The 18,303-nt window shown below is 40.3% G+C and overlaps 1 protein-coding gene across 2 annotated transcripts; it reads right to left on the minus strand.

Moving 5' to 3' along the window:
* Positions 1 to 743: 743 nt before the first annotated feature.
* Positions 744 to 17,594, minus strand: rcc2 (regulator of chromosome condensation 2). 2 transcript variants are annotated; one of them, XM_084916366.1, is made up of 13 exons: positions 17,475 to 17,594; positions 16,213 to 16,434; positions 15,715 to 15,808; positions 11,101 to 11,244; positions 10,895 to 11,026; positions 10,557 to 10,645; positions 8,222 to 8,336; positions 7,400 to 7,566; positions 7,096 to 7,276; positions 6,289 to 6,394; positions 5,167 to 5,239; positions 3,199 to 3,276; positions 744 to 2,414 (listed from the first exon to the last, which is right to left on the minus strand). In XM_084916366.1, the coding sequence occupies exons 2-13, from the start codon at positions 16,411 to 16,413 to the stop codon at positions 2,310 to 2,312; spliced, it is 1,485 nt and encodes a 494-aa protein (XP_084772492.1). In that variant the 5' UTR covers positions 16,414 to 16,434; positions 17,475 to 17,594; the 3' UTR covers positions 744 to 2,309. The 2 variants fall into 2 exon arrangements, with proteins under 2 accessions (XP_084772492.1, XP_084772493.1); XM_084916367.1 differs by lacking the exon at positions 17,475 to 17,594 and adding an exon at positions 17,217 to 17,337.
* Positions 17,595 to 18,303: the final 709 nt, after the last annotated feature.

Below are 18,303 nucleotides of genomic sequence, written 5' to 3' on the forward strand. Positions count from 1 at the left end.
TGACTTCTCTTCATTAGCTCCCTGTTGAATCCAGAATCAAATTTCTCATTCCCTACAAGGTCTTGAAAAATCAGGCTCATCATAAAGACCTTGTAGGCTGTTAATTTACTTGTTCCTAGTGTATTTAAAAGTAGAATTGAAGACACAGCCTTCAGTTTTCAGGCCCCTCTTCTGTGGAACCAGCTCCCAGTTTGGATTTGGAAAACAAGATTCCCTCTCTGCCTTGTGGATTAGGCTTAAAACTATTTAAGTGCTCAAAGCATATAGTTAGGGCTGGATCAGGTGACCCTGAATCCTCCCTTAGTTACACTGCTGGGGGGCTTCCTTTGATGTGAGGAACCCCCCCCTCTGTTTCTACACTACTCTGCATTAAATCAGTCATTTCTCTCTGGTTTTCTTCCACTACAGTGTCGTCCGGTCTTCCTGGTCATGAGCGCCCCTCTCTGAGCCTGGTTCTGCTGTAGGCTTCATGTTAAAAGGGAGTTTTCTTTCCCACTGTCACCAAAGTGCTTGCTCATAGAGGACATCAGATTGTTTGGATTTTCTCTGTATTTTCGGATGGTCTTAACCTTACAATGAAGCACCACGAGGCAACTGTTGTTTGGTGCTGTACAAATAAAACTGAACAAACAGGCCACCATTCACACACCCCTCCCCATCAACCTCCCCACTTCTGAGGTGGATGGATGGCTGAATCGTTTTGTTCAATCTGACCTGAGTAGAGGTTTGACTGCACAGACAAATTCATTTACAGGAATCTTTATTCAACCATTTCAATGAAATAAAAAAAAGCAAGAAACAAACCAAACAAAAACACAATAACCCAGAGAAATTTCACCATTAAAAAGAACGCACTGCACCTTATCACGTCGAACGAGTTTAGACAGTGCATTGGTGGTTTTGAAGGTTCAGACCTGTTTGTGAAATTGCTTAGAGCGCTGTAAAAGTTAAACTTAATGAAATAAACAAGAGAAAAAAAAAGAGCTAAGAGACTCTGTGGTCTTGGAAGGACTGAGGCGCGCATCATTGATGCAAACATTGAAGAAACAAGGAATGTAACATCAACATGAAGTGCACAGAACATGACTGCTGTGTCTCAGGTAATATTCTTCCATACACTTACTATTTAATGCATAAGTGTGCTCACAATGACAAGTGCGACTGCATAGAGTAAACAGAGTACCTGAATGGTATACTCAACAACTGGACCAGGATGCATACGAGCCATCCGTGTTGTTGCACCAGATCATCTTTTCTTAGTTTCCTGTATATCCATAACAACAATCAGGTGGTGTTGTCAAACTGCACGTGGATACTCCAAGTATAATTTGCAAAGAAAAACAGCTTTTTAAACCTCATTCTGGGGCAGTCTCCAAAAGTGTTTTAATCAGATTTGACTCGCGATTCTATGCATGCAGTTTGGTCCTGGTGAACACTAAAGTCAAACCTTCAATTCAATCAAAAGAAGCTTCAGAATAGCTGCCCAGAGGCATTACCAAGATGGCTGCCAAACATCAAGACAACTTCAGTCAGTGGAGAGTATACAACCAACTGTGTTTAATCTGGGTAAACACTATCCTGTCGACCTTAATGCAGTCTGCAACAAAGTACTTAAGTGCACTATATGGAAGTGTATTACTGCAAGTATTCAAAATGAGACACAGTGTATGTTCCAAATCCTGATTATAATCTGCAGCAGTCGCATACACTCGGTCACACTGCCACAGAGAAGACGGATCAGCTGATCCTCGGAACCAAATAAACAAGAATTCCATAACCTGAACATACATGTAGAAAAAGGCACAGGTATGGAGTGTTGGTCTTTAAAATGCCCCCAGTAGGAAAAGACCGAGGGCTCCTGGAGTAGCACCTGTAAATGTCACAACTATCAATACTGAAACAAACAAACAGAATTAAGAGACCCGACATGAATGAGAAAAGAAACTGGAATGGGTTTTTTGGGAAGCACAACTTTGCTGGACGAGATGTGCTCAGAACAAACCGTTGCAGGCTCATTGGGAAGTAAAGATATCTTGACCATTCATTGTGAGAGCTGGACCATCCAGAGCATCTGTCAGTCTCCAGTCCCATCTTCTCTGATTTGAGTGTCCAAATTGTTGTGGAGTCTGTTGGGAGTCGAGATGTGTGGATAACCTTCAGACTCGTGAACACCTCTCCCCTCAACTCAACCATCCCACTAGCACGATGCCGTGACTAGTAGCGACTGAACAGGTCAGGTATTCCTGCTGATCACATGGTTGTTCCTCTGCTCTGTGAAATGGGTTGAGGTGTCACTGCTGGTGGGCCCTTCAGATTGTTCGGGGGTTGTACTCAGGCAGCTTTTTAAGTTTCTCCTGTTCCTGCTCAGTATCCTGTCTAGCAATGACCAGAGAGTGAGAGTAGCCCATCACCACCTGGAGAAACAACACGCACGTTATTTGAAAGAGAAGGACATTTCCCTGCTTCGTGGTAAATAGACAGGTTCTTATATTTCAAATCTACCCGAGTCCTCAAAGCGCTTTGTACAACCTGCCTCGTTCACCAAGTCTCACAGGCACTTTTGTCGTATGCTTTTTCAATTTAATTTAGCTGACTTTTTTTTTTTTTTTAAATATACCACCACATCACAACAGATGCCTCAAGGAACTGTACATTGTAAGGCAAAGAGCCTACAGCAACTATTAGTTGCTATTGTTATTATTAATTGCTACAATGTGTAGCAATTAGTCTACAGGTTTAAGGACATCACTACTGAAGTGGAGTACAAGCAAACTAGGGCTGATATAATGCTTATTCAAAGTTTTACTTTTATTCAATCCAAGCTCACACACATTATACAGTTTATCTACCCGTAAGCACTTATAACTAAACACACACACACACACACACACACACACACACACCAGGGTTCAGTATCTTGCCCAAGAATACTCGAGTTTTTGGGAGTCTGGGATCGACTCTGCGACCGTCTGACTGGTAGCTGACCAATCAGACCACGTTCTACCACCTGAGCCACAACCGCCCCAGTACAAATCCAAGACTGTCTGAAACTACGCATCAGATTTGGATCGGATCATTCACACATTCTAATTATGTGAAACTTTGGCACTGCTTAATTTGATCAACGATTGATTAGCGATTGTAACAGTACGCATCTTAATGACTCTACTTCAAATAGTTACCACCTTGTCCATTTACCTGCTCAATGTAGATGCCATCCAAGGTCTTTACCTCCTGGGCAGTGGTGGAGGATTTGGGTTTGGTGTCTCCGTATCCCTGCAAGATCAATGACAGATGTGATCAATGTTCATCTCCTATCTTACAACAAAACAGCCAATATCACAATATTTCACTTGCATAAACATTGTTCGAATTTGGAAGCAAGTCACTGGTCAAATTCATCTTCATGTGAATGTCAAAGAGATTTTGACAAGACTGTAGCAAGACTAAAGCACACTACAAAGTTTCAGTGTAACACAAGACTGTGGAGTCTTATGATCGTTTTCCAATTCATCCTCCAACTTTAATTTTCCTGTGTCCCACTTATTTTAAGTTATATTAAAGTAATTTAAGTACTAAGTTGTTTTGCATCCTTTTCCCCTGTTTTCCCTCGCTGCCTACTGAACAGCCATCGGATGGTCTTCTGGTCTTTCGACTTCACAAACTATACAACACACTGATGGCCCTGGATACTCATACTGCAGTCAAAAACAAAAATGCACAAGGTTGGAATCAGGCGGTGGGATGAAATTGTTCTTAGTATACAATGAAGTGCAAGCTGCGCCAAGTTGCAACTCTTACAGTTTAACAAGTCCATTTCAGTCTGGACTGTCAAAACTGATTCCAAAATAACTGACCAATGTGACAGATGCAATGCCTCTTCTTGCAACCTGAGCCACATGTTTCCACTCCTGGTGTAAAATGAACAAATGTTGGACTGACTACTTCATGATCATGTGTAAGGTTTTAGGGACACGGGTAAATGCGGAGCTTTTCATTGCTATTTTTGGGGGTTCCACTTGTTCCCCTGTAGATTACAAGTCATTCTCTGTTAGGAAGATATATCCTCCTTCTCTGGAGTTCACCTTTGACTTCCCCACGTTTTTGTGGCTCAAAGACGAGATTTCTTTAACTGGAAAAGATCAATTTCACATTTAAAAGGTAGCTCTTAATTTCTTTCAAATTTCTTTTATTGGTTAAATTTTTCCAACTATGTCTGTAGTTTGTGTATACCCTGTAAGTTGATTCTGTTAATCTTGATGTTGTGTTTTCAGTGGGACAAACATTTCTTCACTTATCCAGGTGACTTCTTCAGTCTCAGTTTCTCCCACTGAAAACCCAGCATACAGCAGGGGTGGGCGACATATTGAATATAATCAATGTATTGCGAGTTTTTCCATGCACAATGGCTAAAATGACTTTATCATAACCACAGTGTAGAAATTGCCATGGCAATATTAAGTTGTCTGCATGTAATTCACAGAGTTTTTTTTCTCCCACACGCTGTGAATGCATCATAAATCCCCCCTCCCAACTGGAAAACTTGCTACCTGGCGCACTGCTCTGAGCATGCGTGTTTAAATATTGTCAGCGCGAGTTTCAGACGAGCAATGAATGAGACTCGCTCGTCGCTTGGATTTTAAGGAGGATGTCAAACAAAATGTGGTAATTTCCAAAACATGCTGTAAAACTATTGCTGCAAACGGAGCAGTGGCATGAATTTATTCCACCAGCTGAATCATCCACTGCAGAATTAAGACTGTTTTACACTCTGCACGCCAACGTCTCCCCACACACCAGCGGAAATGTTAAACCAGCTGTGACACCTGTGACTGTTCTCGGTCAGTAGTTTTTACACTCAGTATCTAGACTTTTGTTTCTGTAATTTGAGGGCATCACATTTTTTATTTGACAGATTTTATGTTATTAGCACAAAAGAGCACCTGTGTAATTTCAATCATTTTATTTTGTCTCACAAAATATTGATATTTTCACTAACTAAATTTTAATTTTATTTTAACTAAATGTTACTATTTTAACCAAACAGAACTATTGTTCTGTATGTTTTTTGTTCAGGTTTAAAAACAAAAATAACAACAGATTATGTAGACGATGGCCTACAAAGCTGTTAACACTGGACATGTGATGTCTCATAATAACTCTTACCAGCTCTCCAAATGTGGGTGAGGGTCCCCAGCTGATTGTACTCTCATCTGCAGCAATGATGATGCTGCTCTTCCTGATTGATACAAACATGCAAACAGAGTCAGAGCTACGGATGTAGATAAGAAAACAACAAACAGTCCCAAAAGTGTATGTAAAACACTATTAAAAGTGCTTTACTTACATTAATTGTATTGTAAAGTACTATACATACATATTACACATATAAGGTGCTGAATAATGACCCATCTTATCTTAAAGACCTCATAGTACCATATCACCCCAAAAGAGCATTTGGCTTTCAGACTGCAGGCTTATTTGTGTTTCCTTCAGCTTCCTGGTGCCTCTTCTGTGGAACCAGTTCTCAGTCTGGAGTCAGACACCCTCTCTACGTTTACTGCAACAGGTCTATGCTGCTGAAGGCTTCCCATGAGGAGTGTGACGTGTTTTTTCTTCACTCTCTTTTTTCATTCACTGTGTTTTTACGCCACTCTTCATTTAATCAGTTATCCCTGAACCTTGTTCTGCCAGAGGTTTCTTCCTTTCAAAAGGAAGTTTTACCTTCCCACTGTTGCCAAAGCGCTTACTCAAAGGAGGTCATGTGACTGTTTTCTCTGTATTATTGTAGGGTCAACTGTTGTTTTGATTTGGAGCTATACAGGTTAAACTGACTCTAATATGCATATGATAATATATCAGTGTGTGTGTGTGTGTGTGTGTGTGTGTGTGTGTGTGCGCGCACAGTGAACCTTCAAAGGTGAGTCTATAAATCAAAGCGTGAGAGAACTGACCATGAGGAACGTGGTACCCCTTAGCAACACCTATGGCATCAATATAAAAAAAATCCTAGGCGACTTCCTTCCTGACTTATCACATTCACAATATTTTCAGAAAACGTGCCTTGTGATCTTGAGGTGGAGGTTTAAACTTATCTGAGGTTTCTAGTAGATACATCTATGGTATGAATCTACGTCAGCTTGTTCTTGAGTTATCACATCAACAAACCGTCCACGCTGTCCACCCACCTGGTGGGGTCCCCACAATACTCAATCAGGCTTTTATGGCTGAAGGGTAATAAAAACCAAAAGAAAAAAACTAAACCAAACAAGTAACGACAGCACTCACCCACATGCCAGGCTGCGGATCTTCCAGCCACAAAGATCCTGCACAGCTTTGGGGTACATGGTTGACTCTCTAGAAGTATTGGTCACCCCCCAGAAAAACAGCCCACCTGTAAAATACAACATGTACAGATTTATACGTGTGCTCCTCTCACACCTCTCTTTAAAATTGTAGTTTCTGTAAACAACCTTGCAAAGAAAAAAAAAGTTTTCTGTTCTTTAGAAGACAGAAAGTTAAAGAAGCCTTTCTTTTTCATGATTACTTCTTTATGGTTTCAACAATTTGAATACATTAAAAATGGAAAATAATAATCGCAGCTTGTAATGGCTTTTTGTAGCAGGAAATAGCCATGGTACAGTTTTTGTCCACTAGGGCATACACGTCATCATCTGCTAGGCTTCTGCTTCAGTAACGTCTGAGGGAGTCCATCCTCTTTATATTGAAGAACTGGTTTATATTTAATTGATTTAATTCTTCGTTCTGCCAGTGTAATCTTATGCAAATGACTATAACACAAGTCTAAAGTATGAGCAGACTGATAGGCGCCTCTTTTATGCTCCTAATTTCCTTCAAACAAATTTACTGTGCAGCTACAAAGTTACATTTTAACTCCATGAGACTTGTTTCTAAAATGCATTCGGTTTGTCTAAACTGTTGATGGAATGGACTGGTGGGCAATTCTGCGTGCCACATGACTTCACTTTCCTGAACATCCAAGTTAAACAAGAATCTGTGAAAACTAACAGTATCAACGTTCATGCAACCTACTTGAGCGAGACTGTTTAGAGATCTTGTTGCAATGTGACATACCCATCTCGCTGACAGCAAACGAACATTGGTAGCCTGCATAGATCTGACTGGCACCACGGCCAGGAAAGTCAAACAGCTTGACCAGCCGGGGAACCATCTCATCCTTCTGCTCGGTGTGACCGAGGCGCCCATAGCCGCCAAAGCCCCAGGTGAACACGCGCTTCTGAGAGTCCAGCACCAGCTGAAAACACAAACAGCAGCAGTTTGTAAACCCTTTTGCAAAATTAAAAAAATCAATCAATCAATCAATCACTGGCCATCTAATTTGATTTTCTCCTGATAAGACTTCTGGGAATCCTCTCACCGTGTGATTAGCCCCGCAGGCCACGTCTCTCACAACCACGTTAGGCACAGGCATGATCTGGCCATCCTTGGACTTCTCAATGAAGATCGCGACACGACGAGGGATGAGCTCACAGTCGAACTCTATGCGCTGGGCACGAGCTATGAACTTTCCATCACTGTTGTGGCCTGCAGTGACAGAGATGCAGAACAATAAAAAACTAAGAATGGAGTTTATCGTTCCCAGCACATCAGTGCTTTCCAGTGCACAAACTACACTACTGTGTCTACATGATACATATCCCGTGGTATGAATTTCAGAATTCTATGCCGCCTCATTCTCAAGTTATCACATTCACAGACTTGGATGTCCATGCTGTCAGCCCAAGTCTAACCTGGGAAATTCACCATGATGAAAATCATTTGCGTGCATTTAACTACAGTTTTCTAGAATAAATCAGCAAGAAAGGTTTTGTGAAACACGTCAGTGATGGTGAACTGTAATGGGCTCGATATAAAATGTCATTTCATCTTGATAAGTGTGTAGTTTGTTAACATATGAAAACACTTTATTTACCAACCCAAACAGATGCACCTATGGTATCAATTTCAAAATCTCGAGTTAACACATACACAACATTTTTGGAAAACTTGTCCTTGAGGTTGAGATCGCTGAAATTAAAACTGCTCTAAGTTTTAGTAGATGCACCTATAGTAACAATTTAAAACTCCCAAATCGCTGAGGAGTGAAAACTGGTGTCATTGCAAACAATCTTCTGCAGCCTTAAGCAGTTTTAAACTGTAAACAATGTTAAAACATGAAAACACTGTGCTGAGAGCTTACCCAGCTGTCCATACTCTGGGCAGCCGAATGAGTACAGGTTTCCTTTGCAGTCCACCACCATGCTGAATTCAGCACCACAAGCCACCTTCACCAGGGGCTGCCCATTGTAGGAAATCTAGAGAGAAACACAATTCAGTTTTATTTATATAGCGCCAAATCCCAACAGTTGCTTCTAAGTGCTTAATACTGTATGGTGGCACCCTAAAATAATGGAGAGAAAACCACAACAATCAGGCAACCCCAGCAGCCTAACCCCATCACAGCAAAACTAAGGGAGGTTTCAGGGTAACCCGATCCAGCCCCAACCAGCTTTATTAAAAACGATGCTTTAAGCTTATCTTAAAAGCCACGAGTATATCCGTCTCTTGACTGACTGGTTCAACAGAAGAGGGACCTGAAACCTGAAGGCTCTCTCTCCCACTCTACTTTTAAATAGCCTAGCAGGCAGTCTGAGAGGAAGTGATATGGCTCAGCACGAGTAACAATAACTTTAATTGTGTATCACATTTTAACTGAATTTGTGCTTCACAGTTTGAATAAAAGACACACATTAAAAGTATACATGTTCAGACATACAGACCAACCACATGGGGTAAAACATTCATTCCAACATACACACTTAGATGTAAACTACAGCCCAAAATAAAGAGGAAAAGATTAAGGGAACGCTAACCTATAAATGTGTTTTCAGCAGTCGTTTAAAAGAAATCTCACGCTCAACCTGACAGGGTGTTTGGGCACCACAGCCTCACCAACATGATCGCCTCTGGTGGGACTGTTAGGAGACCCTGGTTAGAGGATTGGACAGGTCAGCCGCAATGGTAAGCTCTCTGAAGTTTACCATTGCGGCTGACTAATCAAAGGTCCTGGGACCCTGTTTCTCAGCTCATTCCAGGTGCTGCATGTTTGTTTTTTTATTACAGGTACAGCAGTTTGCCATACATTATACAGAGCTCGAGACTAACTTTTTTTCTTAGGTACACCAGCACAAAAGTTGGGTGCACCCAAATTTTTTCGACCACATCGTTACTTCTTTACTTTGAAAGGGCCTGCTTCACCGCTCCACTTAAGATCAAAGTGGGCGGTATGTGGCCCGTGATGTAAAATGAATTTGATACACATCGATCATAATTTAAGACCAATGCATTAATTAATCAAAGGAGTAATTAATCATATGATTATTGGGGTTTTCTCTGTATTATTGTAGAGTGTTTACCTTACAATATATGTGCCTTCAGGCAACAATTTGCTACATTTATACAACACTGTTTCTGATGCTGGATTTAAGAAATAAGTTCGCTTTTAAAACATGTAAATGTTTTGTTCTTATGTATCACTTTTCTACTCTGCAGGAGCGCTCAAAGTTCTTTATACGATGCCTCATTCACACCTCTTCACACAAGCACTGTTTCAATGCAGAAGTGCTTTCTATCTAACATTCACACACATTCATGCTCTGATGGATGCAACAGAAAGCCACTCCTGTTTGAGGATTCTGACAAGAGGAGGCAGCGGTGTTGATTCATTTAAATTAACCACCTCACTGCTGTAACCAGGTTTCTAGCAGGCAGAGTAAATCAGTAACTTGATTAAATAATTAATCATTTACTCACAAAGACTTAGAAGAGCGAGACCACTATAGAATAAGTTGTGCACAAGAAAACTATAATCCAGGCAAATAATTTCATTTCACAGGATCAATTAAATTCCTTGCATGTAAATTCAATAACCTGCATGTGAACTTAGCAGCCACATGCACAAAGAAGCCACTGTCTACGTGAGTATGTCTCCTTGGTGCACTGCTGCAGTTTCACAGTCTGTGGGTAGCTCTCTGTGCTCTAAATCCTGTATGCACAAATCAACTGATTTCTGAATGCTGGAGGCAGAGCACAAAGGAAGGAGGTATCCTGCTGTGGTCACTTTGATGGACTGTTCAGGTTACGGCTCTAAACTGAGTTACATCGCGGCAGCGCCGTAAGCGCCGTTTTAAACCATATTTGTTTACAATTTGGAAAATAAAGTTAGCAGAATTAACGATCCACAGTCATTGTTTGCTGTGTAGCAGAGGAATTGCTGACAACCAAAGGATTCTAAGGTAAACTATGAAGCCACTGCACTGCTATCCCATTAATTAACAATTTTGTTTTTGTTTGATAATTTTATATAATTGTTTTGAGTTTGTTTTTGTTATTTTGAAACCATAAAAGCTATGGAATAGCAGATTAACTGTATTCATTTCCTGTGACTGACGAGACTTGGACAGCAGTGACACCTACACCACCACACTTTATCATCTGATAAAGGAAGGAAAAGTACGAGTTACACCCTGGCTTACCAGTGCTGGGGTGAGGACTGCATCAGTCTGGTTGCCCTGACCAAGCTGGCCCAGCTTGTTCTCTCCAAATGAATACACAGCGCCATCCTCTGAGGAGACAGAGTACCATCAGCAAACATGTTAAAAGCACAGAGCCATTACCGACTGGATTTCAGTTTGGAAACCTCCTTCGATGACCCGTGCAATCAAACCAATAATGCGTAATCCAATCCCAGAATACACTGGTGTTTCATTTCAACAAGCGGCTGTATTACACGATCTTGTGGCTGTTCTGCACAACCACTGAAAACAGCTGCTGTTGTGCAAGGAAAACCCACACAGTCCCCAGTTAAGCCTACCTGTGAGTGCCAGGGTGTGATTGCGTCCACAGGCTACAGAAACAATAACATGCTCTGCCAGGGCCTCGATTAACTTGGGAGCTTCCAGGCGCTTGGTGTCTCCATGACCCAGCTGACCTTTGTCATTACGACCTAAGGAAGCAGGAAGACAAGCTCAGTGTCTGATAACACAACCAACACAGACAACCACTGTGCATGTTACTTACCCCAGCTCCACAGCTTGCCCTCTGTGGTTATGAAGAGACTGTGAGCAGCACAGGGGCCGGACACCACGCAGCTAACCTGGACGTCATTTAGGCAGCCATAACGATGAGGGCCCCAGAGATTTTGGCCCAGGTTGCGGAAAGCAGCTAAGAAACACACACAGAACCCGTGTCAAGACCCCACACACACACAAATGCACAACACTGGCACAACGCTCCCTCTGTACCTTATTCTGTTCATAAACACTGCATTCTTTAAGAATGCTGACATTTCTATAAACGGAGCACAAAAAAGAAAGTTTGTGTTTGATCATTTCTTGTAACAATGCTTCTTTGTAATAACTAAGGTGCAAGGTTGGCTTGGAGAACTTTAATAGTTTAACTGCACAAAAAACATTGTCAAAAAAACAGCGTTGACTGTATTTATGTGCCAAGTCAAAAATATACTTTCTAAAGAAAATATTTTTGTTAAATGCAAAAATATATAAATAATGTCAAGTGCAGTCAAAGCTTAACATTTTTATTGGTCTGTGGAAAAAATGTTATATTTTTAAATAAATGCAATTTCATTAACACAATATTTTATATTATTTCAATTTTATTTTATTCAAAAAATATTTCAAGTGGATGTGGTCTGACACTGCCCACGGCCCCCTTTAGACTCACCCTTGCTTGGCCTTCAGTGAGCTTTGTAATATAAACATGCTAAGTTAACAGTTCATCTGCTGACTTTAACGGAGGATTTTTCACTGTGTAAAACAAACAGCGGTGGAGACAAAGTTTACTTTTCTTCAGGTCAGCGTTTGTTGATCAGGTGGTTTGATGAGGACTTTGCTAGCTTTTCCCAGTAAAAGGTTTTAATGGCGATTACAGGAACAGTGCCGCCGGTCAGCCCGACCTCCCGATGTTATCAGCTCCACCTCTCTGCTCTTCTCCGGTGTGTAAACAGACTCTAGAGTGACGAAAAACTAATAAAATGCACCTGGAAAGTGTGGCGCATTATGGCGTGCATTTTTAAGGATGCACTATTCAAAAATCCGTGACAACCACCTCAAAAAACCAACTTATCATACATCTAGTTTCCTTTGAAAACTGCAAGTGGCCAGAGTCAGGAAAGACTGAGAAATCCACTGCTGCAGCTGAGCTGTGGTGTCTTTCAGGGAGAGCAACAGCTTCCCACTCCTGCTGATACTCCAGGACAGCAGTGAGAAGAGCCAGCCAGCTGAGAGATGGAGAGCAGAAAAGACACGCTGTTCTGCCTTTATCAAAGACTGATAGTTTAAAAATAACTAGTTACCCATTTTCAGGTACTATTTAAATAATTCTGTCATTAAAATGGGATGTTTTCAGTCGTGCTCAGGTCCTACAAGCAAAAAGTAAACAGGTACTTAAACGTTCGACAACACTTGAAACATTCAGTTACATGAAACATGGTGTATTCTGGATTATACTACTGTTACATCTATGTATTTGTTGCATGTTATTGTTGCAGATGTCAAATGCTTTATATATTTTACAGTAAGTTCACAATGATGATATTCATTTGTATCATCTCTGCGCTGTTAGAGCCGTTTAAGACTGATATCTTTTCGATCTGGCTTGAAACAGTGCACATATACAAGCACTCCCAGTGTCACGCGAGCTTTTATTTCCTAAACAAAACTTACACTTTAAATTTTTTTTTCCATTTATACTTCCTTTGCAAAAAATATGTTTGTAAATTCTGGATTTGACATAACCAAATAGATTGGAATATAAATACTCACTTCATGTAGTTAACACCATCATCAGCTGGTTAAATAAAGAAGCCCATTCACTCATTTGGGGTCCAGATGTCAGCATGAATGAACCTATTTCAGACTCTTTGGCTGCAATGATTTTTTTAACCCCAGGATCACACAGACTGTGATGTGTACGGCCAGTTCATAGTGAACAGGCTGCATCATCAACTGACTTCTCTACTGCAGATGTAAACTAATCAACCACTTATTGATTTTGTCTGGGTCTGTATGCCCCTGCATCAGTTCTGCACCATAATGAGAACAGCAGTCAGGTAAAGACAAGAGCATCCACACAGCAAACAAAAGCACTCACATGCACAGAGAGTGCTTTTTTTTTTGGAGCCAATTTCTTTTCATGTTGTTTGGGAAACTGTTGCAGTCATTTATTGAAAATTTTGCAAATAAATGAAAATACAGGAAGCACAAAGTCTGTGCAGTTCTAATGAGCTTGAAATGAATATTTGATACATCTTTGTTCTTTGCTCTCCTCTATGAAGATAACACCACACACTGCTGCATCTCTCTCGACCTCCTCCATAGATACCAGATATTGTATATTTGCATTTGTCACTCCTTAAGACCTGCTGTCACTGAATTTTGAGGAAGCTTGTGAGAGCTTTCCTTAGTAAATCAAATTTTTGCCGTTTCTGTCTTGAACAAAGGTGACGACAGGATTCAGGAAAAATTGACTCTAGAGGGTAAAGAATGGCTTCTTGACAGCCACACGTCTACTTCTGATGAGGCTTGGCATACAGTAGACGGATCAACTGACAGGCCAGATGCATCTTTTAGATCCTGTGTTGAGTCTTTGCTTGATTATGTTCCTATTTCTTATGGACATTAGTTCTTGAAGATCTCTGAAAGCTTGGAGGATTATTGTTTACAGCTATTAAGCAAAGTATAAAATAGAAATAAGACAACTCAAGATTTTTGAGGAATCATTTTCAATGAGTAGTTAGTACTTTTAACTGGTTGTAATGAAAGATACAATCAATGTGACTCAAACTGCTCCAATGTTACAGGCTTAAAGCTTTCAACATGTCCTGATGTTGTCTCCACACTCTCAGATGTCCAACTAGGGGCTAAATTTGACGAGTACCTGGAATCTAGTTAAGTGCTAGTGGTTCAGCTTCCAGTGCAACAAGTCTGCAGCAGTATATCACAGCTGATAACAATTTGTCTAGATGATGTTCAATGATTTCTCTGCCCAGGATATGCCCCTAGTGCCCCTGAAGACAACAACACTTGATCTACAATATGGTGAAGAGATTCTTCATGGAGGAAAAAAAAGAAGATACCAGTGAAAAAGCTGTTGACGTAACTACAAATGGAACAGGCGTCATTGTGCAATGTAAAAATTACACAGATTTCCCAACATTTCTACATTACCCCCGCACCATTCAGCAGCAGGTGATACATGCAATATGACAACTCCCATCATAGAGATCATAATTAGCATCTGGAACTTTTAGCTGAATATGGTAACCTGTTACAAAACACAAAGATCCGATGGTGCAGGCGGGGGCGAGTTTGGCAGTGTTTTTGTCACTTTTGAATTCACTGAGTTAATGCAAACCCAAGATGAAGACATCTCACTGTAAATGCATTTAAAGCTACGATGAAAATTCTCTCTGTACATTTACAGAGGAAGAAAAAATCCCTGCACTTTCCTTCTGTGCAGTCAGTGCAGAATAACAATGCTTCTGCATCTGGGGCTTTGGACGAAGCTGCAGACAAGTACGCTCAAGTCTTAAACAGACTCGGGCAAGAGTTTGAGAACAGGTTTAGTGACTTTGATCGACTTGAGCCATGTGTGTGTTAGTCATCTGAAATCATTTCATGTAAGTGTACATGACATGCACTGCTGAACAGCTAAGTTCAACTTGGATGCTGGACAAGATTAAAATCCTAACAAAATGACCTCCACACATCTACAAGACTCACCAGGCTTCCCACTAACAGATATTTACAAAGACGTTGTCAGTAAAAGACACTGTAGTTCTGTTAAACTCAAATATTGTACAAAAATGTGATCAGTTCAAATAAAAAAAATGTTACATGATTTGAAGTTGTGACAGTTAATGGTTTCTTAAAGAAAATCCTACAGAAATTGTTGTGATTTTAGACAAAATGCTACAAATGCGTTCATCCATAACAAACTGTCAAAATATTTACAAAAATATCACAAGTGGAAACAGACTTTCAAATGTTGATACAGAAGATTCGCACAAATAAATAATGTTGTGTATTTAAATCTGCGTTTCCCAAATAATTGCAAATATTAATTCTGGGGAATCCTCGACACTACTGCGATCAGGTCACCCGCTCTCAGATAGAAATATTAGCACTAAAGGGGAACAGCTGAACTTTGTTATTCAAGATATCATACAAGTAGCACCTTGTACTACTCTGTATGCTTCAAGTAACTCTCAGTTTAACAAAAGGTCGGTGACCCTTGACCTAAAGCGCAGTATAGGTTGACCTTAAAACTACCAGCACCATGGAAGCTCATGAAAGGTGTGTTTGTATCAAACAACAGACGTACTGTTTGATAGAATAGAAAGGTAAAAATAACATTTTGTAGCTTTGATTATGCACTGAAGCCTTTTCTTGATAAAAATAGTTTCTCTAACAGGCTCAGGACTACAGTGTGCACTCTCTGTACAAGGACCTCAGGAAGCTTCTTAATCACGCCATCATCACCAAAATATTAAAAATGACTAGATGAGTCATACTCCCTAAGAAAACGGGATACACGTGGCCATGCCAACATACAAAAAGTAGACTATCCTGCGACACAGGTACATTATAGGATAGCCATTTGAATGGTGTTTACCTTGCTGTTTGGGAACCTCCTTTCTTCCAATCAAATCCCAGTTGGTTGCCCCAAAGATGAGCAGTTGGCCCTTTACCTTCGGGCACTCGAGTTTCTGCAAAAAGAGGACAATAACTATATAAAAAAAACAAAAAAAACAATGAATAAACAAAAAATAAATCTAATCTAAATTTCCTGGGTCAAAGGGAAAAGAAGGTTTTATTTTGTATTATTATTTAGCAATCACCAAACAGGAACAGCTTTAACACAAACTTTTCATACAGCGAATATTTCTTTTTAAACAAGAAAAACTATGAAAAAATGCTGATTAAATTTCATATTACAGGTCAGGCTGTACTACGAGAAGGGAAAAGCATAAACACACATGCTGATGAAAAACAACAAAGAAAGGCGAATGGTTTGACTGACGGTCATTATCAGGTAATAACTGAGAAATGTTTGTAACACAGAACACTTTAACTTTCAAAAACCAGTCAGTCTTTGTTTGATCAAACGCACTATTTTCTCTTTCACGTCGTCTGCCACAGTGACCGGTTGGAGACCAGACTTGGTGGTGGGTTTGCCGGATTTCTTGTTGTTTTCCTGCTCAAAGTCAAACTCGTCATCACTGCTGAAATCCCTCTCTCTCCTTTTCCCGCTGGCTCGCTTCCTTTTCATCCCACCATTCCCTGAGACATCTGTCACCTTCTTGCGTGGCATCTTTCAAACTCAAGCTGTTTTCTGTGGAAAAGAAAAAACCACAGTGTTATTCAGACCACATGGAAAATTAATTGTCAAAGAAACAAAGGCTGTGGAAAAGACCAAACGAAGGCTTGTTGAATAAAACTACTAACGTGTTAAATTACAGAAACACTTATTTAAAGTACAGCACAACACAATAAGATGTGAATGAAAAACCCTGTGCAGGAGTTAATTACCAAAAACTTCAACTCATTAAACTCGTGGGCTGGTTATGGCGGAATGGACGTTATTAAAAATAACTAAATGCTTCAAATCGGTCTTTTGTTAACGTAAACTTAAGAATTGGCGAACTTCACTGGCTACAAGTTCACACGCTTGAGTTGATGCTGCCAGCACTATATGTGTGCCGTTATATAAGTTTGCCACATTCAAGAAGCCCCAATTCATCTCTATTGTTACGTACAAGCTAATAAAATCTCTCCGGTTTTCTTAAATTACATTCTTAGTGGCTGTCTAATACTCGGCTATTCGACATTGGCGTCGGGGGAAATACACAAACAAAAACAACCACCTAGCTTGTTATGCACACACACAAAAAAACAGCAAACTATAACAGTGCACCGGTTTAAGTTTGCGAGCTAGCTGCTAGCCTCATTAGGCTGAGCGGCTAACCTCTGTCGCTCTTTGTTCACATAATGGTTGGGTACCAAGCTAGCTGATGTGCTAACACACGGCGTACGAAGTTAAATAGTTAGCCGCTACACAAACAAGCTGCGCAAAGTTTGTATATTGTACGAAAACACCAACACTCTCGAACCCACCGTAAAATAATGTCGCATAAAATGGGAAAAATAGACGACTTGATAGGTTTCATTAAGCTAACGTTACCTCTCTACTGTATGCTAACACACATTCTAAATAAAGACATAAACACAAACACTCTATAAAACGATGATACAACATAAAACTTTATCCACGTTTTCTTGGCTGGAAATATTTTTTAATCAGCCCAGGTACAATCTGTGTGATTTCGGGAAATATCATTATTAATTTTAGACAACTAAAAATAAATCAGATACCGGCGATTTCCTGATTCAGCGGCTCTCTGTCCGTCTCCGGTTTGATTGATTTGAACAAAAGAAGCTGCAGTCTGCTTTTACACCACGTGGTCTGTTTTTCGTATTCATACAGGAAGCCGATACACACAGGGGTGCCGCCGGGTGATATGGGGCCCCGTGAAGAAAAACAGCACTGTGGCCCCCACCATGTTCATATTGCAAACCATGCGAGCCCAAAAATATAACACTGTGCAGACATCAATATTCTGCTTGGATAATTACATTTTATGACTCTGTGTAAGCTTGATGAGAGATTTTTAATGTTAATGTTTGCTAATGGTTGGTACCTTATACTAAAAACAAATAAAATATACTAATTTTGCTGTACATGTACAATGACAATAAAGGGCTATTCTCTTCTATATAAATTAAATAATGCTCTGGATATGTTTTTTTTCAAACAAAGTATTGCAACATGAAATTTGTCTCTGTCCTGAGACCTGGTGGAAATAAAAATAGATTTTAATCTGTTTTAGCTTCCTGAAAGCTCTCACCCAGGGCTCTAGAGTGCGACCAATTTGGTCGCAAATACGACCAAATTTTTCAGTGGTGCGACTAAAAAAAAATATTTGGTTGCACCTGTGCGACCAACTGTTCGGGTAGCAAAAAAAAAAAAAATCTGCAACCTTCCCTGTGGTCAACAACAGACACACATTTTGCCCCTATCGTGGACTAAACCAATCAGAGATAGTAAGGGGCGGGACCTCTCTGAGTGGCCGTGGTCCAGTTGAAAGTGCAGGTGGAAGTGGGAGGTGAGTAACTTGAATAAAGCGATATCAATTCATTAAAT

Source organism: Perissodus microlepis, chromosome 20 (genome assembly GCF_051167445.1).
Source record: "Perissodus microlepis isolate ML-2025 ecotype Zambia chromosome 20, ASM5116744v1, whole genome shotgun sequence".
NCBI lineage: Eukaryota > Metazoa > Chordata > Actinopteri > Cichliformes > Cichlidae > Perissodus > Perissodus microlepis.